At 44.9% G+C, this 25,091-nt stretch overlaps 1 protein-coding gene across 1 annotated transcript; it reads right to left on the reverse strand.

Moving 5' to 3' along the window:
* Positions 1 to 516: 516 nt before the first annotated feature.
* On the reverse strand, positions 517 to 4,951 carry LOC119338181 (MLO-like protein 9). The gene is made up of 15 exons (XM_037610492.1): positions 4,688 to 4,951; positions 4,530 to 4,587; positions 4,218 to 4,405; positions 3,900 to 4,016; positions 3,688 to 3,748; positions 3,402 to 3,490; positions 2,768 to 2,842; positions 2,612 to 2,700; positions 2,485 to 2,534; positions 2,314 to 2,354; positions 2,056 to 2,229; positions 1,714 to 1,749; positions 1,560 to 1,627; positions 1,419 to 1,479; positions 517 to 1,269 (listed from the first exon to the last, which is right to left on the reverse strand). Exons 1-15 carry the CDS (start codon positions 4,817 to 4,819, stop codon positions 826 to 828), a joined length of 1,683 nt encoding a protein of 560 aa, XP_037466389.1. The 5' UTR covers positions 4,820 to 4,951; the 3' UTR covers positions 517 to 825.
* Positions 4,952 to 25,091: the final 20,140 nt, after the last annotated feature.

A 25,091-nucleotide genomic window follows, 5' to 3' on the forward strand; every position in this document is an offset into this window, starting at 1 on the left:
TTTGGCAGATGTTCTTTTTAACAGAGAAATTTCATTTATTTAGTAACAGCATACATGTACAATTGTGCAGTTAAGCACAGTAGAAAGAGCAGCTACAACTGCATTGAGGCAGGCTTCATTGCCTAGTCCTAAGCATCTGAACCTGTAAGGTGTATTCTGAATTTTGAGAGCAAGCTTGGCATGATGATGAGCACGAAAATTATAGCCTCTGTTAATGTGGTAGACCCTTGTGATATCAAACGCCGTGGAACCTTTAATATGTGCGAGCTGAGGTCTGATTGTCCAATGACCTGGATCTGAAATAAGGTCTTGAGAAACTACAGCTGACGCCAATGTCGCATAGTCTGTTAGGAAAGTGGCATGTTGAAGATTGAGTAGCTGAGCAATCTGGGAAGCAAGCATCATGCTGAATGCTTCAGCCTGAATGTTTTGGCAGATGTTGGAGATTCTCTAACACTAGGCAAGTTTGCAGGCACCGGCAACAGACGGAGGAATGGATTCAGCATGAACACGTTGTGAGGGTGGTTGGGCGAAACATCACGGCACTCCCACCACTATTCATCATTAACCTTAGGGATCATCCATCACGCAATGCACAAGGGTTCTATTCGCGACGTGGAATTAAACTGTTTCCCCTAAAACTCCATCGAAATTCCCGTGACTTCTCATGCACCCCAAATGGCACACTAACCTTAATCTCTAGTCAAAACAATGAAAACATGCACGGTAAAGTTGCCTACCCACCTCGACGATCTGCTCATCCTCTAATCTAACACAAGTTAGTAGTACTGATTAGTATACTAAGCACGACCTACGCCCGTTTGATCATTTCTCCATCGCATTCTGAGCAGGCGGCGGCTTCTGAAAGGAGAAACTATCACGGTGATCCGGCGTCGCCGCGTCCACGTCCACACGGACCTCCGAGTCCAGGCTCCTCTGCTTCGTGGGCGGGATCAGGTACCTCGTCTGCGCCTCGGCATCCGTGTCGGAGCAGTCCGAGTCGGAGAGCGCCCTGGTGGCGCCGACGTGCGCTATGGTCTTGTAGCGGTGGAGGTGCCGGTTTGCCACCGGCGCCGCCTCGGCGACGAACTGGCACTGGCTAAGCCGGCCTGCCTCGGGCGTGTCCGTGGTTGGCGTCTCTGAGGAGGCATGCGATGACCCCTTCTGCTGCTGTTGCTGCTGCTGCTTCTTCTTCACCGTCTTGTGCCACTTCTTCAGGGCCTTCGACGTCTGCTCGTCGAAGATGGTTCTCTTCATCGAAGATCCCATCTGGACAACAACCATTACATTCCTCTGTTAGTCCTCGAATTTGCGGATAAATTGCTTTCACAGTTTGATGATCAAAGTAACTAAACAAGTGTTAGTAGAATCTGAAGTTGGACAGTTACTGAACATTGGCGAGCGGTGTGAGTAGGTACCTGAGATACAAGGGCATGGAGTGGAAGCGTGATATAGCTGCACACAAATTGGACGACACCCCTACACATATGAGTAGGATCATCCACTGTTACTATGGTTGAGGAACAGATCAGTATGAAGATAAAGTATTTGATGCTCACCCGAGGCAGACTCTTGCAATGATAAACTCAAAGTTGTCATGGAAGCAGGACCTCAAGCCGAATTCGTACTGCACGAAAGTTAACAGTTATCATCAAAGAGTAGTGACAGAGTAGTGCCATAAAAAATGATTCCAAATGTCAATAGTAGTCTTACCCAAATCCAGAAGAAATAAGTAATTTCAAATGCATTCTGCAAGAATGAAGAACAGCTATTAGAAATTTTGGCAGCGCTATCCATGAAACTCGATTCCAAAGTGCATGCAGAAGACTAGGGATTGAATTATCTGTTGAATTATTATATGACAATAAAACAAGTATGCTCTAGTTACAACTGTTCTTTTCTTCCTGGCAACAATGTTAGGTCAAGTTCAATTTACTACAGTTAACAAGAAACTATTCTGCAGGGGAACCATTATTACAGTACTAAAATGTACACAATTCAGGTCTAAATGCAGATTCGTCTTTTCAAAATAATTCAGTCTGGTCGACAACTGACCTGGAATAATGCAAAATGGATAAGGTGAAGAACCATATGAGGCTTTCCGAACCAAAAATGTTCATCGCTGAGTTTCACCACTGGCATTCCTTGAATAACTGTGTGCTTTTCTGTAATTTCAACAGCCATCCTTGCAATTATAGCTTGCAGCTTTGTTCCAATAGCTAAAATCACCTAGATATACAGAAGCATGGTTAGGAACTTGGCAACATGAATATAAAACATGCTACAGTGAAAGGTATAATAGTAAGAACTTACTACAAGGGGAATTGTGGAGAACCAGAACAAGTTATGCCACCCTGAAAAATTAAAAAAATTGGAATTAAAAAACACCATATTTACAGAAAGCATCCCAAATATCCCTGTGTCCTAGAAATTACAACGTGCCTAATTGCACAGGAACTCCATCAAAAGAAATATAGAACTCACCATGAACATTGAAGAGCATAACAGCCAGAGCAGAGGCCCATAAAGGTGGACTAATAAAACAATGATGTGACAAATGAGTCATTCAGTTATTAGGAAGAAAATAAGGATGATTCGTAGGCTTCCTTACCTAATGCCGACAACTGTCTTGAAATCATCCTGCAAAGATCTCTTGATGTACTTTTGAAAATTGAACCTAGTCCCTGGGGATAAATGAGCCTATGCAAAGATAAATCATCAGTGTTGGCTAGAAACAGGAAATTACTGGAGATATGAAGCTACTCACAGCAATGAATCCGTGCCGCAAAGTCAGGTAGTCTGTCCTCCGAACAGATCTGAAAAACTGCCTAAAGAAGCTCACCTGCATAAAACCAAAGCATAACAAGCTCCTCAGCTAAAGCACTTCTAGATACATTATGCGGGAAAGAAATAATGAGGATGCTTTAAACTTTATTTAGAGTTTAACACCTGTTTGGTGTAGCCTATGGTTCTATTATAAGAAAAACACTATATGATCTTGGAAAACCATTGAGCTCCTATTCAGTAATTTCTAGCGGGAATTGCTAACCGATGAGTATAAACACTTTGGAACTGGAGTTCCCCTGTCGGGAAAAAATCAGTATAAACCTTTGATAGTTAATATTCAAGAGAAATGTAGAATGGTAAATACTAATTTGTTTTCTATGGTAAGTACTAATTGATATTTGATATTCAGTACAAATGTGGAATGGTTAGCCCTAACTGATATTTGATATTCAGTAGAAATGTAGATATTAAGGAATAGTTATGCCTGAGCCAGATATATTCAAAGCTTCAGGTCCTATATTAATCTGGGAACTTAAATTTGCAATTTACTCTGAAAATTCGATACATTATGCTACTTCATAACCATCGTTGGGAGGAGCCATGAGAGAACTTACGACATAGAGCATAACTGTGCTTTTGCTCCAACAGCTTGCGTGCTGCCTCACGAAAGAAGTCTGGTGAGTGAGCCGGAATTTCGATGGGTCTGAGAAGTAAAATATCAAAAATGGTAACCAACAGATTAAAAAAAAATCACAAGAGATTACAAATAAGCTGATTTAAAAGCTATCAGCTTGATTCGACTTCTAGCATAACAAGAGACAAACTGAAGATTGCATGTTACGCTGCTTACACATTTCAGTGAAAGCGTATGAAAGAATATCTAATCAATGGAGAGATTACCGGCTGAAAATTCATAGGTGATGGAGGAAGTGTCCTTTTCCCACTCCTTCCATATCCGAGTCTGCACAAAAAAATTCAGAGTTATTTCAAGCTTCTAACCTTGCTCAAGTACACTAACTAGTACTCCCTCCGTCTAGATAAATGAAATCCTTGAAAACTTCTGGAAATTCAGAACAGGCACCTGTATGTTGCCCGAGGAGTAGAGACCTTACCTTTGCTCTGCCCAGGGACATTGTAATAGCGCTGAACGTTACATGGAAGACAGCCAGGAAGAACACAAAGATATGTAGCTGGTGTAACCCATCGGTTGAAACGAGTGACACCATACCCTGAAATGGCATTGGGATTCCGAGAATAAGAACAAACATTTTTGGAAAGACCAGACCATTTCTGAAGATAATACGAACAGATGAAATAAAATAAAATATCAATCTCGATACCCTCACCCCCCAATCACTGGTATCCAAACCAATGTGATACACCTTGCTACAACACAATGTAAACCACGTAGTTGACAGTAGTGAACTCACTTTGGGGCATGAGAAGTTGGCCGGCTCTTCAGACAGGTGCCGTCGGCCGTGGCCCTCTCCGTGTTCCGAGCTCCTGGAGAGCTTGCAGGGCAGCATGGTGTGGGCGGCACCCGCCGGGATGCAGATGCGCGATATGTACCTCGCCGTGACAGTCAGCAGCAGCGAGATGAAGCCCAGAGTCATGAGCTCTGCACATGGCAAGCACCAACGCCCATCAAATTTTCCTCTTCACACGGACGGTCGGTGCAGGGCGCCGCAGATTACGCGCGGAAGGAAACAAAGCGAAAATTTTGGGGGTGTCGCAAAATGTACCGGATTTAACCTTCTCCAGGGCGTCGAACAGCGCCTTCTTCTTCCTCTTGCTGAACCACTGCAGGCAAGGCACCACCGCGCCCAGGAATGGTGAGCCGGGATGTATTGGGCGGGTTCAGAGAGATGGGAAACGGAGGGAAGGGGGCTTGGGGGCGTACCTGGCCGAGGTGGTGGAGGATGCCCTCGAGGAGGATGGAGACGGCGACGATGACGGCGCAGACGGCGACCACGGCCCACGTCGGCGTCTGGTCCAGCGCCCGCGCCCCCTCCGCGCCTTCGCCGCCGGCCATGCCCGATCTGCTCCTCTGCCCTCCGGCTCCGCTCCGGGGCCTGTGCTTGCAGCCGCGTTAATGGCTGTACCTAAACCCTCACAGTGAAGTGTTGTTACTCTGAGGTCTGAACGGAGCAGGTGTGGCGCCGGCCGCTGCTCTGATATAACTTCGCCAGAAGACAAGCTGCGTTTTTTTTAATTGAAAGAAAAGAAGGGACAAAGTTCAAACGACGACCTCGGTCAGAAAGCGAGGGCTTCCAGAGAGGAAAAGGGCAGCCACATGTATCTCCTCTGCCCTGCATCCCTCTGCACCTGCGGTGACTATTTTTGCGTACCTGCCCCTTGGACCTTTTACAACTCCCATTCGTGAAAGTAAGTGGAACGGTTGCTATGAGTGAAAATAATAATACTAGAAGTTTTTTGAGGTTTATAAAAAGTAATAATAGAAAGTTTTTTTTATTGATAAATAGTACTCCCTCTGTCTGGAAATACTTGTCGAAGGAATGAATGTATCTTGACATATTTTAGTTTTAGATACATCCATTTTTATCTATTTCTGCGACAAGTAATTTCGGACGGAGAGAGTAGAAGGTTAAATCTGATCATGGACTGCTTTTAGTATGGCTGGTGAGCTTGTAGCTGTGGTGAAAGTATGAGATACCCGTGTCTGCTGAAGATGTTGTTTAAACACTAATTTCACACAATTTATCTGATTATGTTGTATATTAGCTCAAGTATTATGTGTAACATCTACTTTGTCATGAAAAATGTTTTAATATTCTTGTTGATTGTAATAAATAAAATTAGTGTATATGGGTATGTATCAAATAAATAATTTGCAATCTATGGGCATATATTCGTCAAATAAAAATTATGGCATGCTAACTTCAAGAAGGAACCTCACTACGTGTGCACGCACGTCTAGCAAAATTGGAAAATGACATAAATGGAAGAAAAAACTTCATTTTACTATCCTGAAAAAAGTTGGTGATTCATATAACCTCTGATTTTTATTTTCTGCTCACTTCACCCGCTAAACAATTTCATACCGGTCAAAAAACTTCCGTGGCTGGTTTGCCCCGGCCAAATGTTGACGTGGATGAGGTCAAAGTGGTATTTGACCAATGGGGCCCCCTCGTTAGTGACCCATCAATGTCTCCATGACTTTTCTTCACATGCGCCCAGACAATAGCCATGGGGACCCGCCTGTAATTGTCTTTTTGAGGTGAAATAGAAGCAATTAGGCCTAAGCTAATTACGTCAACATCAGCTCACTGGAATTAGTTGTCGACGACCTCAACCGGCGATGCAGGTTCATCGTGTGCTCGCTACAGGGCATTATTTTATGCACGGTTTGCGGCACAAGGAAGCTAAGGCTCGCGCGCAACGAATGGTGGTGAACACGGTCCAAATGGTCACCAGAATCGAAGCCAGGGACGAGTGGCACGGGCTGGACGCGGTTGGAGCTATAGAACGCGTCTGGGCTAACTAAGAGTGCTCAGCAGAATCATAGGAGCTCCTGGAGCATGCGCATGCGACTGGATACAACAGGGGAGCTCGAAGTGCTTGAGTTCGTCGGCCATGGCGGCGGCCGTGCTCGGAGCTCGCGGGGGATGACGATACAACTCAAATTAAAGCAGAGGAGATAGGGGAAATCAAGATGAGCACACTTAGATGCGGCAGGGGAGTTCAGTGGGCTCGGGGCAGGCTTTGAGGCGGAAATCGATGGCGAGGAGCGGACGGCGCTAGCCGCCGAGAAAGGCTCGATTCAGTCGTCTCCAGCCATCAGTGCTCGAACCCGTCGGTGAGGGAGATCTGCGCGAGGAGGCGGAGCTCAGGGACATGGTATGGCAGAGATTCGTTGGCGGTGGCTACGCAGGCTACAATCGGCGGTGAACTAGTGCTCTCGGGCCGCTCGGAGGAGACTCGCGGCGTCATGCATCACACGGCATAGGTCAGGCTGCGAGGTAGAATAGAAGAGCGAGGAGCAAGAACGGCGGTGGGGGTGGGGTGTCTGGCTTGGCTCGCCGACGACGACCTGCGGTGCGACGCGGGGTCGTCGGCGGGGTCAGACGCGAGGGTGCGGTGCACGGGGTGCCAGGCGAGGTCAAAACCACCATCGACTGTTGCCACGTCAGCATCTGGTCGAGTCAAACCATCCAGAGACCAATTTTGTCCGGTGTAGGATTGTATAGGGGGTGAAGGGAGCAGAAATAAAGATAGGGGGTTACGTGAACCACTAACTTTTTTCAGGGTAGTAAAATGATTTTTTTTTCTAAATGGAATGCCAATTGCATACATACTGATGCAAGCGTGTCACTGAAAAGAAAATCCATGTAGCACATACACATGCATTGAACTTGCTGAAGCATCCTCACGGAAGTTACAAACATATACATAGGAGTGTGCCACTGAAAGAAATTTCATCTAACATATGCATTGAAATTGATGATGCTACGAGAAAACTAATCATTTGGCAACCTGAAACTCCATACATGTGATGACTTCGCCATTTATATCCGATTAAATTACATGCCTACAAGGAAACCAATCATTTTGCTACATAAATAGTTTTTGTTATTGTTAGATGATTATAGTAAATACGAATTTATATATGTTTTAGCTCAAATAAGGAGTTCATCCAGGAACAAGACACTAATATATCCACCATCACATGATCTAAAACTATCTTGGTAAAGATCTAATATTTTCTTGATCCATCTATGTACTCCCTCCGTCCCAAAATTCTTGTCTTAGATTTGTCTAAATACGAATGTATCAAGTCACGTTTTAGTATTAGATACATCCTTATCTAGACAAATTTAAGACAAGAATTTTGGGACGGAGGGAGTACATTACAACACGTATATACAACCTTACATACATAAACACACATACATCAGGGAGGAGTTGCTAGCATGCAACCAACAAGCATGTATGAAAGATTGGGGAAGACCTCAGCGATCGCCGGGGGGAAGGAGTTGGGGTCGAGTCAGAGAGGCAGCGGTCATCAATGGAGGGGATGGTCGGGGGAGCCTCTTTATGAGAGAGGGTGGTCGACGATTGACAGAGCGCGAGTGGTCCAGGCGAGCGGCATGGTCATAGATGGCAGCGGCTCTCGGTCGGGAGCGACGGGGATGAGGCCAGCGAATGAGCTCCAGGAGCGGGGACGAGTTAGGAAGGTAGGGAAGTGAGCTCTGATCATCGGAGGTCGCGAAGATGGCGACAACGGTGTCAAAAGAAACCCTAGTGCCCTGCTCTCTCTCTCTCTCCTCTTATCGGTCAGGGGGGGAATGAGGTTATGGCGAGAGCCAAAATAATTTATGAAGGTTGCCTCCTTGTATATAGTTGTGGAATTTTGATTTTAAATAACATGAAGTTGGATGGCATGCTTTTGCGAGAGAAATGAGAAACAGGTGGGGGTGCGAGAAGAGGTTTGGATGGGCATCTCGCTCACAATGCATTTTGGGAGTGACTTCTCTCAAGCCCGATCATGAAATTAGTTCTTTGGTCGGGTCATGCTTTTAGGGGGCTAGAAGTAGCAAAAGCTGACGCCCAAGCTCAAACAAATAGGGGTTAAGATACGGAGGAGGTGGGATAGGAGTATATATAGTGCCCCCACCCACACGAAGCGATAAGTTGGGAGTATGAATGGGAAGATACATGGGCATTTGGCTCTCTCATGGTGCATAGCAAAAGCTGGTCTGGTGATTATGTATAAGTTTGTAGCTCCAGGGCCCCAAAGTTTCGGGTCATCTCCAAGATTTATCTTCGAGGTGTCTGGGTGACTACACCACAAGTTTGGAGACAAAGGCCAGAGCTCTGGGATTTGCCTTTGTGGTGTCCAGAAGTGATGCCAACCGGCCCAAAGATAAAGTCTTCAAACTTAAGCTACAGAATAATGAGAAACTCTGCGTCCTAGAGTTTCACCTCATGTACCAGGTTTTTTGGAGTATTATTGAGTGTTCTGCAAGTTTCTCTTCACTAGAATGATCGTTGGGGGCATGTGGATGCTCTCTAGTGACTCCGATGGTAAGGGAGATCTGGATAACGAGGATGGACGGTCGGTTCTCCCTCCCCTTCCTCTCTATGTTAACGTCGTCCATGTTTTTGGCCACTAGGCGGAGGAAGCTATGGCACTCATATGGATCCTAGATTTCATGCTTGACGGAGACTTCATATTCGTTCTGAGCCTTCTTGGTAAAACGTCTGAAGGGTTCCTGGTGTAACGCCCTAGCCGAACCCACCGGTTCCTGGCCGTTGTGCCTGGCTACCACCTAGGATCTAAATTGGCCCCGCAAACCAACACTAGTCTTTTCTACCCATTTTGTGCTCCCTCATGTGTATGGATATGCCATAGAAGCCCGCTCCATATGCATTTATAGGTTGTGGCGGTTGTGCGCAAAGAAGAAAAGAGTCACCATAATGTGGCCTTCATATGTGTGTTTTACCTTTTTTTTGCTTCAAATTTGTATGTTCAATTTAATGTATATTTAATCGAACCAAAACAATTCTAATCATCATTAAACATGATAAACTCATATTAGAGGTCGATAGTCATCGCATTACATATTTTTTGCGACTTCAAATGTTGTTACGCCACATTTCAGAAATATGCAATGTCGCTATTCAACATTGGTAAGTACTACTACCAACTGTACCGCCACCACCAACGCCACCTAGTCATCCTCGTCCTCCTCCGAGAGATTGTCGAAGAAGGCGCCGGTGTCGATTTCAATAGAGACAACCACAAATTGCCGCTCCTCCTCCTTATTGGTGGTTGCGGAGTGGAACTCGTAGAAGATGCACTCCTTGTCGAGTGGGTCATTGCACTCTGGCTCCATCTCGGGACGACGGGGCCAGCCACGTCGATGGAGCCGACATCGTTGACAGGCACGATAACGCATGAGGCACCAAATTTCCACCGACTGCCGCAATGGGAGGCGACATATCCCCCGCTATTACTATAACGAGAGCCGTTGCAGGGGGAGGAAGCAGCACACGTGTTGTCGTGAGAAAAGGAATCACCCAGTTGTCGTGGGCTAGTTTGCTGCGACTAGGACAAAAGGTTCAACCAAGTGGTTGTGTTCTTCCGGCACGGCGACATTGTGGTAGGAAGGGTAGGAGATGGGGAGGCGGCAAGGTGATGGAGTTGTGTCGCCCATTGAGCGACCATCCGTACGGCCTCATCTGGAATCCGAGGAAGCGGGATGGGATGGATGATCGTCGTGTTACCCCACTCATCGGTGATTATATATGCGCAACAATGTGTGTACCACCAGTGCGCTACTTAAAATATCTGTACCAGCGCGAGGAAGAAGAAGGTGAAACCGCCCTCCTGCACTGGTGGTTGGATTTGGGAGGAGCTCCAAATGAGATCTCCACAACCTCAAAATATGGAGGTTATGAGCTCGTTTTTGAAGCGGCCTACATAAATTATGGCGGTCTGAAGGCATATGTTGACTCTATAGAGTGCCATTTTTAGAAGAAAATGATATCACATTGACATTTATTATGACAATTGGACCAATAGCAATGTTCTACTAGCAGAGTTACTCTTAGAACATCTACAGTCGCAAATGAAAAAAATGAGCCCTCATATGTCTGTGGACGCCCCCAGGCTCCTCCACGAATACGGCTCAGTCACCCTCATGTTTCGTCCGTCAAAACCGAGTATTTAACCAAAAACTACCACATTTGGCGGAAACGTGACAGAAAACTACCACTCTACGTTTTTGTGCGAAAAACTACCAAATTTTTCCTAAGCCGTGGCAAAAAACTACCAACTCGCGTAATCGCTCGCTTTGCCCGCGCTAACCCCTATTCTGACCGGTTGGGCCCGCCAACAGTTGCCACGCGGGCTAACTGACGCCCGGCGCGCGCGGACGGCCGTTAACGGCCCGTCCCCTGTCGGAACGACCGCTGTCGGTCGGGTGCGGGTCAAGATCTGACCCTTTCCCCTCTCGCTGCACTCTCTCCGTCCTCTCCCTCTCTCTGAACTAGGTGGCGGCGGTGGCGGCAATGATGGCGGCGGTGGTTCCGGAGGGGGGCGTCGGAGATATGGGTGGTGGCGGCGGCGGCGGCGACGCAGGCGGTGGTGGCACAAGTTTGGACGCTGTGGGCTCAGTCGACAATTGGTTGGGGAGCACCAGCTTCTCGACGCAGGCCGGCTCGCAGCAGCAGGAGGCACAGCTCGCCCAGTCATCGCCAATGGGTTGCAGGTATGGAAAATATCATCTGCTAGGTTAGCTGCTTCAATCTGCCAAACAGGTTAGCTGCTCATGAATTGGTTAGCTGCTTCAATCTGGAAAATTAGTAATATGTGTTTGTTAGAGCTTGTTGGACATGTGTAGTAAACTGTATTGCACTTGTAGCTCTGTCATTTTCAATTGAATTCATGAGCACCTATTTCTGCAGTTTTGCTGACAAGAAGTGGGAGATATGGTTTCATTTAGAAGGAAGAAACCCTGTGAAAAGGGTTATATATGAGTCAGATATATCTTTTGTTACTCTACAATCACTCATTGCTAGTGAAGGGTATGGGCAGAGTGATTACATGTACTATGTGAAGGAGGAGGAAATTGGATCTGCAAGAGTAAAGTATTTAGGTAATGAATCTAGTGTTCATGAAATGTTGGAGTTTTTTAATCATGTCAATGTTGTGAACATAAGGGTTGTGAGAGATGTTGAACCTGCAATAAGTACACAGGCTATTCAGAATTACATGAACACTCAAGAGAGTTGTTGTGTGCAAAAGGTTGTGGAGCAATCTGAGTTTCAGAATGAGATAGATGATAGAAAGGCTCAGCTTGAGAGGAGCAGGATTCAAAGAGAGGCAGATTTGAACCACTTTGAAGGAGACACTGAAGTGTCTGAATTTTGTTCTGATGATTCAGTTCATTCAGATGGTAGTGCTGAAGCTGTTCAACAAATGGAAATAGAGTGTGCCTCTGAAGAGGAAACACCATTGCAAAGTACTGCTATTGTGAAACATGTGAAGAACCCTGGGCCAACTAGCAGATGTCACAATGAGGTAGAGAAAAAATGTTTTGAAGATTGGTTTCCTGAAGCAGATGAGTTTTGTTTTGCTGGTGATCCAGGCATAAGTGATGAGGGAGAAGAAGATGAAGTTGAACTACCATACATCATGAAGAAGGCAAAGACAAAGAGTAGTAAGAAAAAGATGAAGGAAAGAGTATATTTTGACCCTTCAATTCCCAATTCACATTTACTCTTGTGCAAGAGCTTGTGTTTTGATTCTGTTTACCAGTTCAGAGAAGCATTAAGAGATTTTCATATAAGGACTTTGAGGTCTTTTCACTACCACAGGAACACTCCAACAAGAATTATTGTTTGGTGTTCATAGAGAGAGCATGGATGTGAATTTTACATCTGTGCCTCCAGGATAGCTCATGAAAGAACATTTTGCATTAAGAAGTGTAACATGGAGCACACTTGTCCAGCATCAGCAGAGAACACAAAAGTTACTACTAAGTGGCTTTCCAAAGAAGTTGAGCCATCTCTTAGAGAAGATCCTAGAGCACCTGTGGATTCACTTATTAAAAACAGCAAAGTCAAGTTTTCAGTTGATGTATCAAAGAGTGTGGCCTATAGGGCAAGGAGGAAGGCTATGAAGGTTGTACAAGGTGACCAGAAGGAGCAGTACTATAGACTGAGGGACTACCTACAAGCAGTTCTTGACACAAACCCTGGTAGCAGGTGTGTAGTTACAACATTTGAGGACCCAGAAAACCCTGCCCCAACTCCTAGATTTAAGTACATGTTCTACTGCTTGCATGCATCAAAGCAAGGATTTCTTAATGGTTGCAGGCCCTTTATAGGTAAATATATAACTGCATTATGTTCAAAATATCTTGTTGTAATTTTTTGGTAGCTAATTTGGGTATGGATGCAGGGCTTGATGGTTGCTTCATCAAGCTAACCACTGGACAGCAAATTCTTGCAGCCACAGGAAGAGATGGCAACAACAACATCTATGTTGGGGAACGTAGCAGAAATTCAAAATTTTCCTACGTGTCACCAAGATCTATCTATGGAGAGACCAGCAACGAGTAGAAAGAGAGTGCATCTACATACCCTTGTAGATCGCTAAGCGGAAGCGTTCAAGTGAACGGGGTTGATGGAGTCGTACTCGTCGTGATTCAAATCACCGATGATCCTAGTGCCGAACGGACGGCACCTCCGCGTTCAACACACGTACAGCCCGGTGACGTCTCCCACGCCTTGATCCAGCAAGGAGAGAGGGAGAGGTTGAGGAAGACTCCATCCAACAGCAGCACAACGGCGTGGTGGTGGTGGAGGAGCGTGGCAATCCAGCAGGGCTTCGCCAAGCACCATGGGAGAGGAGGAGTAGGGAGAGAGGTAGGGTTGTGCCAGAACTTCGTGTATAGCTCCCATGCGCCTCCCCACTATATATAGGGGTGGAGGGGCTGGTTTCTTGCCCTCCAAGTCCATTGGGGCGTTGGCCAAGGTGGGAGGAAAGAAATCTCATTATTTCCTTCCCCACCGATTGTTATCCCCCCTTTTTAGGGATCTTGATCTTATCCCTTCGGGATATGATCTTATTCCTTCTAAGGGGGGATCTTGGTGCGCCTTGACCAGGGGTGTGGGGCCTTGCCCCCACTACCCACGTCCATGTGGGTCCCCCCATGCAGGTGGGCCCCACTCCGGAACCTTCTAGAACCTTCCCGGTACAATACCGAAAAATCCCGAACATTTTCCAGTGGCCAAAATAGGACTTCCCATATATAAATCTTTACCTCCGGACCATTCCGGAACTCCTCGTGACGTCCGGGGTCTCATCCGGGACTCCGAACAACATTCGGTAACCACATACAAACTTCCTTTATAACCCTAGCGTCATCGAACCTTAAGTGTGTAGACCCTACGGGTTCGGGAGACATGTAGACATGACTGAGACGTTCTCCGTTCAATAACCAACAGCGGGATCTGGATACCCATGATGGCTCCCACATGTTCCACGATGATATCATCGGATGAACCACGATGTCAAGGACTTAATCAATCCCGTATTCAATTCCCTTTGTCTATCGGTATGTTACTTGCCCGAGATTCGATCGTCGGTATCCAATACCTTGTTCAATCTCGTTACCGGCAAGTCACTTTACTCGTTCCGTAACACATCATCCCGTGATCAACTCCTTGGTCACATTGCGCATATGATGATGTCCTACCGAGTGGGCCCAGAGATACCTCTCCGTTTACACGGAGTGACAAATCCCAGTCTCGATCCGCATAAAACAATAGATACTTTCGGAGATACCTGTAGTGCACCTTTATAGTCACCCAGTTACGTTGTGACGTTTGATACACCCAAAGCACTCCTATGGTATCCAGGAGTTACATGCTCTCATGGTCGAAGGAAGAGATACTTGACATTGGCAAAGCTCTAGCAAATGAACTACACGATCTTTTGTGCTAGTCTTAGGATTGGGTCTTGTCCATCACATCATTCTCCTAATGATGTGATCCCGTTATCAACGACATCCAATGTCCATAGCCAGGAAACCATGACTATCTGTTGATCACAACGAGCTAGTCAACTAGAGGCTCACTAGTGACATATTGTGGTCTATGTATTCACACGTGTATTACGATTTCCGGATAATACAGTTATAGCATGAATAAAAGACAATTATCATGAACAAGGAAATATAATAATAATACTTTTATTATTGCCTCTAGGGCATATTTCCAACAGTCTCCCACTTGCACTAGAGTCAATAATCTAGTTCACATTGCCATGTGATTAACACTCACAGGTCACATCGCCATGTGACTAATACCCAAGAGTTTACTAGAGTCAGTAGTCTAGTTCACATCACTATGTGATTAACACTCAATGAGTTTTATGTTTGATCATGTTGCTTGTGAGAGAGGTTTTAGTCAACGGGTCTGAACCTTTCAGATCCATGTGTGCTTTACAAATCTCTATGTCATCTCCTAGATGCAGCTACCACGCTCTATTTGGAGCTATTCCAAATAACTGTTCTACTTGGAGCTATTCTAAATTGTTGCTCCATTATATGTATCCGGTCTCTCTACTCAGAGCTATCCGGATAGGTGTTTAGCTTGTATCGACGTAACCCTTTACGACGAACTCTTTTACCACCTCCATAACCGAGAAAAATTCCTTAGTCCGCTAGTTACTAAGGATAACTTTGACCGCTGTCCTATGATCCATTTTTGGATCACTCTTGTACCCCTTGACTGACTCATGGCAAGGCACACTTCAGGTGCGGTACACAGCATAGCATACTGTAGAGCCTATGTCTTAAGCATAGGGGACGACCTTCGTCCTTTCTCTCTTTTCTGCCGAGGTCGAGATTTAAGTCTTAACTTCGTACCTTACAACTCAGGCAAGAACTTCTTCTTTGACTGATCCATCTTGAACACCTTCAAGATCATGTCAAGGTATGTGCTCATTTGAAAGTATTATTAAGCATTTTGATCTATCCTTATAGATCTTGATGCTTAATGTTCAAGTAGCTTAATCCAGGTTTTCTATTGAAAAACACCTTTCAAATAACCCTATATGCTTTCTAGAAATTCTACATCATCTCTGATCATCAATATGTCAACAACATATACTCATCAGAAATTCTATAGTGCTCCCACTCACTTCTTTGGAAATACAAGTTTCTCATAAACTTTGTACAAACCCAAAAATTTTGATCATCATCAAAGCAAACATTCCAACTCCGAGATGCTCACTCCAGTCCTTAGAAGGATTGCTGGAGCTTTGCATACTTATTAGCATCTTTCGGGATTGACAAAACCTTCCGGTTGTATCATATACAACCTTTCCTCATTAAAATCATCGAGGAAACAATGTTTTTGACATCCTATCTGCAAGATTTCATAAATAATGCAGTAATCGCTAATATAATTCCAACAGACTCTTAGCATCGCTACGAGTGAGAAAATCTCATCGTAGTCAACTCCTTGAACTTGTCGGAAAACATCTTAACGACAAGTCGAGCTTTCTTAATGGTGACATTTACCATCATTGTCCGTCTTCCTTTTGAAATCCATCTGTACTCATTAGCCTTACGACCATCGAGCCATTCTGCCAAAGTCTACACTTTGTTTTCATACATGGATCCTCTCTCGGATTTTATGGCCTCAAGCCATTTATCGGAATCCGGGCCCACCATCGCTTCTCCATAGCTCGTAGGTTCATTGTTGTCTAGCAACATGACCTTCAAGACAGGATTACGTACCACTCTGAAGTAGTACGCATCCTTGTCATTCTACGAGGTTTGGGAGTGACTTGATCCGAAGTTTCATGATCAATATCATAAGCTTCCACTTCAGTTGGTGTAGGTGCCACAGGAACAACTCCCTGTGCCCTGTCACACACTAGTTGAAGAGACGGTTCAATAACCTCATCAAGTCTCCACCATCCTCCCACTCAACTCTTTCGAGAGAAACTTTTCCTCGAGAAAGGACCCGATTCTAGAAACAATCCATATTGCTTTCGGATCTGAATTAGGAGGTATACCCAACTGTTTTGGGTTTCCTATGAAGATGCATTTTATCCGCTTTGGGTTCGAGATTATCAACCTGAAACTTTTTCATATAAGCGTCGCAGCCCCAAACTTTTAAGAAACGACAACTTAGGTTTCTCTAAACCATAATTCATACGGTGTCATCTCATCGGAATTACGTGGTGCCGTATTTAAAGTGAACGTGGTTGTCTCTAATGCCTAACCCATGAACGATAGTGGTAATTCGATAAGAGACATCATGGTACGCACCATATCCAATAGGGTGCAACTATGATGTTCGGACACACCATCACATTATGGTGTTCCAGGTGGTATTAATTGCGAAACAATTTCCACAATGTCTTAATTGTGTGCCAAAACTCTTAACTCAGATATTCATCTCTATGATCATATCATAGACATCTTATCCTCTTGTCACAATGATCTGCTACTTCACTCTGAAATTACTTGAACCATTCAATAATTCAGACTTGTGTTTCATCAAGTAAATATACTCAACATTTACTCGAATCATCTGTGAAGTAAGAACATAATGATATTCACTGCATGCCTCAGCACTCATTCGACTGCACACATCAAAATGTGTTACTTCCAACAAGTTGCTATCTTGTTCCATCTTACTGAAAATGAGGCTTTTCAGTCATCTTGCCCATGTGGTATGATTTGCATATCTCAAGTGATTCAAAATCAAGTGAGTCCGAACGATCCATTTGCATGGAGTTTCTTCATGCATATACACCAATAGACATGGTTCGCATGTCTCAAACTTTTCAAAACGAGTGAGTCCAAAGATCCATCAACATGGAGCTTCTTCATGCGTTTTATACCGTTATGACTTACATGGCAGTGCCACAAGTAAGTGGTACTATCATTACTATCTTATATCTTTTGGCATGAAAATGTGTATCACTACGACTGAGATTCAATAAACCATTCCTTTAGGTGCAAGACCATTGAAGGTATTATTCAAAAATAGAGTAACCATTATTCTCCTTAAATGAATAACCGTATTGCGATAGACATAATCCAATCATGTCTATGCTCAACGCAAACACCAATCTCGGTGGTAGAGGGAGCGTGCGATGCTTGATCATATCAACCTTGGAAACACTTCCAACATATATCGTCAGCTCACCTTTAGCTAGTCTCCGTTTATTCCGTAGCTTTTATTTCGAGTTACTAACACTTAGCAACCGAACCGGTATCCAATACCCTGGTGCTACTAGGAGTACTAGTAAAGTACACATTAACATAATGTATATCCAATATACTTCTATCGACCTTGCCAGCCTTCTCATCTACCAAGTATCTAGGGTAATGCTGCTCCAGTGGTTGTTCCCCTTATTACAGAAGCACTTAGTCTCGGGTTTGGGTTCAACCTTGGGTTTCTTCACTAGAGCAGCAGCTGAATTGCTGTTTCATGAAGTATCCCTTTGTTCCCTTGCCCTTCTTGAAACTAGTGGTTTCACCAACCATCAACAATTGATGCTCCTTCTTGATTTCTACTTTCCGGTGTCAAACATCATGAATATTTCAAGGATCATCATATCTATCCCTGATATGTTATAGTTAATCACGAAGCTCTAGCAGCTTGGTGGCAATGACTTTGGGGAAACATCACTATCTCATCTGGAGGATCAACTCCCACTCGATTCAAGTGATTGTTGTGCTCAGACAATCTTAGCACAAGCTCAACGATTGAGCTTTTCTCCCTTAGTTTGCAGGCTAAGAAAATCGTCGGAGGTCTTATACCTCTTGACGTGGGCACGAGCCTGAAATCCCAATTTCAGCCCTCGAAACATCTCATATGTTCCGCGACGTTTCGAAAACGTCTTTGGTGCCTCTACTTAAACCATTTAATTGAACTATCACGTAGTTATCAAAACGTGTATGTCCGATGTTCGCAACATCGACAAACGACGTTGGGGTTCAGCACACTGAGCGGTGCATTAAGGACATAAGCTTTCTACTGATCGCATAATCGCTACTATCAACTTTCAACTATATTTTCTCTAGGAACATATCTAAACAGTGGAACTAAAGCGCGAGCTTACGACATAATTTGCAAAAGGTCTTTTGACTATGTTCAGGATAATTAAGTTCATCTTATGAACTCCCACTTAGATAGACATCCCTCTGGTCATCTAAGTGATCACATGATCCGAGTCAACTAGGTCATGTCCGATCATCACGTGAGACGGACTAGTCATCATCGGTGAACATCTTCATGTTGATCGTATCTACCATACGACTCATGCTCGACCTTTCGGTCTCCGTGTTCCGAGGCCATGTCTGCACATGCTAGGCTCGTCAAGTTAACCCTAAGTGTTTTCGCTGTGTAAAACTGTCTTACACCCGTTGTATGTGAACGTAAGAATCCATCACACCCGATCATCACGTGGTGCTTAGAAGCGACGAACTGTAGCAACGGTGCACAGTTAGGGGAGAACACTTCTTGAAATTTTGTAAGGGATCATCTTATTTACTACCGTCGTCCTAAGCAAACAAGATGCATAAACATGATAAACATCACATGCAATCAAATAGTGACATGATATGGTCAATATCATTTTGCTCCTTTTGATCTTCATCTTCGGGGCTCCATGATCATCATCGTCACCGGCACGACACCATGATCTCCATCATCATGATCTCCATCATCGTGTCTTCATGAAGTTGTCACGCCAACGACTACTTCTACTTCTATGACTAACGCGTTTAGCAATAAAGTAAAGTAGTTTACATGGCGTTCTTCAATGACACGCAGGTCATACAATAAATAAAGACAACTCCTATGGCTCCTGCCGGTTGTCATACTCATCGACATGCAAGTCGTGAATCCTATTACAAGAACATGATCAATCTCATACATCACATATCATTCATCACATTCTTCTTGGCCATATCACATCACATAGCATACCCTGCAAAAACAAGTTAGACGTCCTCTAATTGTTGTTGCATGTTTTACGTGGCTGCTGTGGGTTTCTAGCAAGAACGTTTCTTACCTACGCAAGACCACAACGTGATATGCCAATTGCTATTTACCCTTCATAAGGACCCTTTTCATCGAATCCGTTCCGACTAAAGTGGGAGAGACTGGCACCCGCTAGCCACCTTATGCACCAAGTGCATGTCAATCGGTGGAACCTGTCTCACGTAAGAGTACGTGTAAGGTCGGTCCGGGCCGCTTCATCCCACAATACCGTCGAAACAAGATTGGACTAGTAACGGTAAGCATATTGAACAACATCAACGCCCACAACTACTTTGTGTTCTACTAGTGCAAAGAATCTACGCAATAGACCTAGCTCATGATGCCACTGTTGGGGAACGTAGCAGAAATTCAAAATTTTCCTACGTGTCACCAAGATCTATCTATGGAGAGACCAGCAACGAGTAGAAAGAGAGTGCATATGCATACCCTTGTAGATCGCTAAGCGGAAGCGTTCAAGTGAATGGGGTTGATGGAGTCGTACTCGTCGTGATTCAAATCACCAATGATCCTAGTGCCGAACGGACGGCACCTCCGCGTTCAACACACGTACAGCCCGGTGACGTCTCCCACGCATTGATCCAGCAAGGAGAGAGGGAGAGGTTGAGGAAGACTCCATCCAACAGCAGCACAACGGCGTGGTGGTGGTGGAGGAGCGTGGCAATCCAGCAGGGCTTCGCCAAGCACCATGGGAGAGGAGGAGTAGGGAGAGAGGTAGGGCTGTGCCAGAACTTCGTGTATAGCTCCCATGCGCCTCCCCACTATATATAGGGGTGCAGGGGCTGGTTTCTTGCCCTCCAAGTCCATTGGGGCGTTGGCCAAGGTGGGAGGAAAGAAATCTCATTATTTCCTTCCCCACTGATTGTTATCCCCCCTTTTTAGGGATCTTGATCTTATCCCTTCGGGATATGATCTTATTCCTTCTAAGGGGGGATCTTGGTGCGCCTTGACCAGGGGTGTGGGGCCTTTCCCCCACTACCCACGTCCATGTGGGTCCCCCCATGCAGGTGGGCCCCACTCCGGAACCTTCTAGAACCTTCCCGGTACAATACCGAAAAATCCCGAACATTTTCCGGTGGCCAAAATAGGACTTCCCATACATAAATCTTTACCTCCGGACCATTCCGGAACTCCTCGTGACGTCCGGGATCTCATCCGGGACTCCGAACAACATTCGGTAACCACATACAAACTTCCTTTATAACCCTAGCGTCATCGAACCTTAAGTGTGTAGACCCTACGGGTTCGGGAGACATGTAGACATGACCGAGACGTTCTCCGGTCAATAACCAACAGCGGGATCTGGATACCCATGATGGCTCCCACTGTTGGGGAACGTAGCAGAAATTCAAAATTTTCCTACGCGTCACCAAGATCTATCTATGGAGAAACCAGCAACGAGGGGAAGGAGAGTGCATCTACATACCCTTGTAGATCGCTAAGCGGAAGCGTTCAAGTGAACGGGGTTGATGGAGTCGTACTCGTCGTGATTCAGATCACCGATGATCCTAGTGCCGAACGGACGGCACCTCCGCGTTCAACACACGTACAGCTCGATGATGTCTCCCACGCCTTGATCCAGCAAGGAGAGAGGGAGAGGTTGAGGAAGACTCCATCCAGCAGCAACACAACGGCGTGGTGGTGATGGAGGAGCGTGGCAATCCTGCAGGGCTTCGCCGAGCACCTACGGGAGAGGAGATGTGTCACGGGAGGGAGAGGGAGGCAACCAAAGGCCTTAGATCTGATTGCTCCTCCTTTTCCCCACTATATATAGGGCCAAGGGAGAGGGGGAGGGCACAGCCTTGCCCCCTCCTCCAAGGAAGGGGTGCGGCTAAGGATGGGGAGGAGTCCATCCTCCCCAAGGCACCTCGGAGGTGCCTTCCCCCTTTAGGACTCTCCCCTTTTTCCTTTATCTTGGCGCATGGGCCTCTAGGGGCTGGTGCCCTTGGCCCATGTAGGCCAAGGCGCACCCCCTACAGCCCATGTGGCCCCCCGGGGCAGGTGGCCCCACCCGGTGGGCCCCCGGGACCCTTCCGGTGGTCCCGGTACAATACCGATGACCCCGAAACTTGTCCCGATTGCCGAAACAGGACTTCCTATATATAAATCTTTACCTCCGGACCATTCCGGAACTCCTCGTGACGTCCGGGATCTCATCCGGGACTCCGAACAACATTCGGTAACCACATACAAGCTTCCTTTATAACCCTAGCGTCATCGAACCTTAAGTGTGTAGACCCTACGGGTTCGGGAGACATGTAGTCATGACCGAGATGTTCTCCGATCAATAACCAACAGCGGGATCTGGATACCCATGTTGGCTCCCACATGTTCCACGATGATCTCATCGGATGAACCACGATGTCAAGGACTCAATCAATCCCGTATACAATTCCCTTTGTCTAGCGGTATGGTACTTGCCCGAGATTCGATCGTCGGTATACCGATACCTTGTTCAATCTCGTTACCGGCAAGTCTCTTTACTCGTTCCGTAACACATCATTCCGTGATCAACCCCTTGGTCACATTGTGCACATTATGATGATGTCCTACCGATTGGGCCCAGAGATACCTCTCCGTTTACACGGAGTGACAAAATCCCAATCTCGATTCGTGCCAACCCAACAGACACTTTCAGAGATACCCGTAGTGTACCTTTATAGCCACCCAGTTACGTTGTGACGTTTGGCACACCCAAAGCACTCCTACGGTATCCGGGAGTTGCACAATCTCATGGTCTAAGGAAATGATACTTGACATTAGAAAAGCTTTAGCATACGAACTACATGATCTTGTGCTAGGCTTAGGATTGGGTCTTGTCCATCACATCATTCTCCTAATGATGTGATCCCGTTATCAACGACATCCAATGTCCATGGTCAGGAAAACGTAACCATCTATTGATTAACGAGCTAGTCAACTAGAGGCTTACTAGGGACATGGTGTTGTCTATGTATCCACACATGTATCTGAGTTTCCTATCAATACAATTCTAGCATGGATAATAAACGATTATCATGAACAAGGAAATATAATAATAATCAATTTATTATTGCCTCTAGGGCATATTTCCAACAGTCTCCCACTTGCACTAGAGTCAATAATCTAGTTCACATCGATATGTGATTAACACTCAAGGTCACATCCCCATGTGACTAACACCCAAAGAGTTTACTAGAGTCAATAATCTAGTTCACATTTACCATGTGATTAACACTCGATGAGTTCTGGGTTTGATCATGTTATGCTTGTGAGAGAGGTTATAGTCAACGGGTCTGAACCTTTCAGATCCGTGTGTGCTTTACAAATCTCTATGTCATCTCCTACATGCAGCTACCACGTTCTATTTGGAGCTATTCCAAATAACTGTTCTACTTGGAGCTATTCTAAATTGTTGCTCCATTATACGTATCCGGTATCTCTACTCAGAGCTATCCGGATAGGTGTTAAGCTTGCATCGACGTAACCCTTTACGACGAACTCTTTTACCACCTCCATAATTGAGAAAATTCCTTAGTTCACTAGTTACTAAGGATAACTTTGACCGCTGTCCTGTGATCCATTCTTGGATCACTCTTGTACCCCTTGACTGACTCATGGTAAAGCACACTTCAGGTGCGGTACACAGCATAGCATACTGTAGAGCCTATGTCTTAAGCATAGGGGACGACCTTCGTTCCTTTCTCTCTATTCTGCCATGGTCGAGCTTTAAGTCTTAACTTCATACCTTACAACTCAGGCAAGAACTCCTTCTTTGACTGATCCATCTTGAACACCTTCAAGATCACGTCAAAGCATGTGCTCATTTGAAAGTACTATTAAGCGTTTTGATCTATCCTTATAGATCTTGATGCTCAATGTTCAAGTAGCTTAATCCAGGTTTTCCATTGAAAACACTTTCCAAATAACCCTATATGCTTTCCAGAAATTCTACGTCATTTCTGATCATTAATATGTCAACAACATATACTCATCAGAAATTCTATAGTGCTCCCACTCACTTCTTTGGAAATACAAGTTTCTCATAAACTTTGTATACACCCAAAATCTTTGATCATCATCAAAGCATACATTCCAACTCCGAGATGCTCACTCCAGTCCTCAGAAGGATTGCTGGAGCTTTGCATACTTATTAGCATATTTCAGGATAGACAAAACCTTCCGGTTGTATCACATACAACCTTTCCTCAAGAATCGTCGAGGAAACAATGTTTTAACATCCTATCTGCAAGATTTCATAAATAATGCAGTAATTGCTAATATAATTCCAACAGACTCTTAGCATCGCTACGAGTGAGAAAGTCTCATCGTAGTCAACTCCTTGAACTTGTCAAAAAAAAACATCTTAACGACAAGTCGAGCTTTCTCAATGGTGACACTTACCATCATTGTCTGTCTTCCTTTCAAAATCCATATGTACCTAACAGCCTTACGACCATCAAGTCGTTCTTCCAAAGTCTACACTTTGTTTTCATACATGGATCCTCTCTCGGGTTTTATGGCCTTGAGCCATTTATCGGAATCCGGGCCCACCATCGCTTCTCCATAGCTCGTAGGTTCATTGTTGTCTAGCAACATGACTTCCAAGACAGGATTACGTACCACTCTGAAGTAGTACGCATCCTTGTCATCCCACGAGGTTTGGTAGTGACTCGATCCGAAGTTTCATGATCACTATCATAAGCTTCCACTTCAGTTGGTGTACGTGCCACAGGAACAACTTCCTGTGCCCTGCTACACACTTGTTGAAGTGACGGTTCAATAACCTCATCAAGTCTCCACCATCCTCCCACTCAATTCTTTCGAGAGAAACTTTTCTTCGAGAAAGGACCCGATTCTAGAAACAATCCATATTGCTTTCGGATCTGAATTAGGAGGTATACCCAACTGTTTTGGGTGTCTTATGAAGATGCATTTCATCCGCTTTGGGTTCGAGCTTATCAACCTGAAACTTTTTCATATAAGCGTCGCAGCCCCAAACTTTTAAGAAACGACAATTTAGGTTTCTCTAAACCATAATTCATACAGTGTCATCTCATCAGAATTACGTGGTGCCCTATTTAAAGTGAATGTGGTTGTCTCTAATGCCTAACCCATGAACGATAGTGGTAATTCGATAAGAGACATCATGGTATGCACCATATCCAATAGGGTGCAACTATGACGTTTGGACACACCATCACACTATGGTGTTCCAGGCTGTATCAGTTGTGAAACAATTTCCACAATGTCTTAATTCTGTGCCAAACTCGTGATTCAGATATTCATCTCTATGATCATATCATAGATCTTTTATCCTCTTGTCACGACGATCTTTCAACTTCACACTGAAATTACTTGAACCTTTCAATAATTCAGACTCGTGATTCATCAAGTAAATATACTCAACATCTACTCGAATCATCTGTGAAGTAAGAACATAACGATATTCACTGCATGCCTCAGCACTCATTGGACTGCACACATCAAAATGTGTTACTTCCAACAAGTTGCTATCTTGTTCCATCTTACTGAAAAACGAGGCTTTTCAGTCATCTTGCCCATGTGGTATGATTTGCATGTCCCAAGTGATTCAAAATCAAGTGAGTCAAAACGGTCCATTTGCATGGAGTTTCTTCATGCATATACACCAATAGACATGGTTCGCATGTCTCAAACTTTTCAAAAACGAGTGAGCCCAAAGATCCATCAATATGGAGCTTCTTCATGCGTTTTATACCGATATGACTTACGTGGCAGTGCCA

Source organism: Triticum dicoccoides, chromosome 1B (assembly GCF_002162155.2).
Source record: "Triticum dicoccoides isolate Atlit2015 ecotype Zavitan chromosome 1B, WEW_v2.0, whole genome shotgun sequence".
In the NCBI taxonomy this organism is placed as follows: Eukaryota; Viridiplantae; Streptophyta; class Magnoliopsida; order Poales; family Poaceae; genus Triticum; species Triticum dicoccoides.

Coding starts and splice junctions, on each gene's coding strand:
- LOC119338181 (XM_037610492.1), bottom strand. CDS start 4,819: ATGGCCGGCGGCGAAGGCGCGGAGGGGGCGCGGGCGCTGGACCAGACG. Junction 2,701..2,767: donor TGCGGCACGGATTCATTGCT/GTGAGTAGCTTC, acceptor ATCTTTGCATAG/GCTCATTTATCCCCAGGGAC. Junction 2,535..2,611: donor AAGACAGTTGTCGGCATTAG/GTAAGGAAGCCT, acceptor TTGTTTTATTAG/TCCACCTTTATGGGCCTCTG.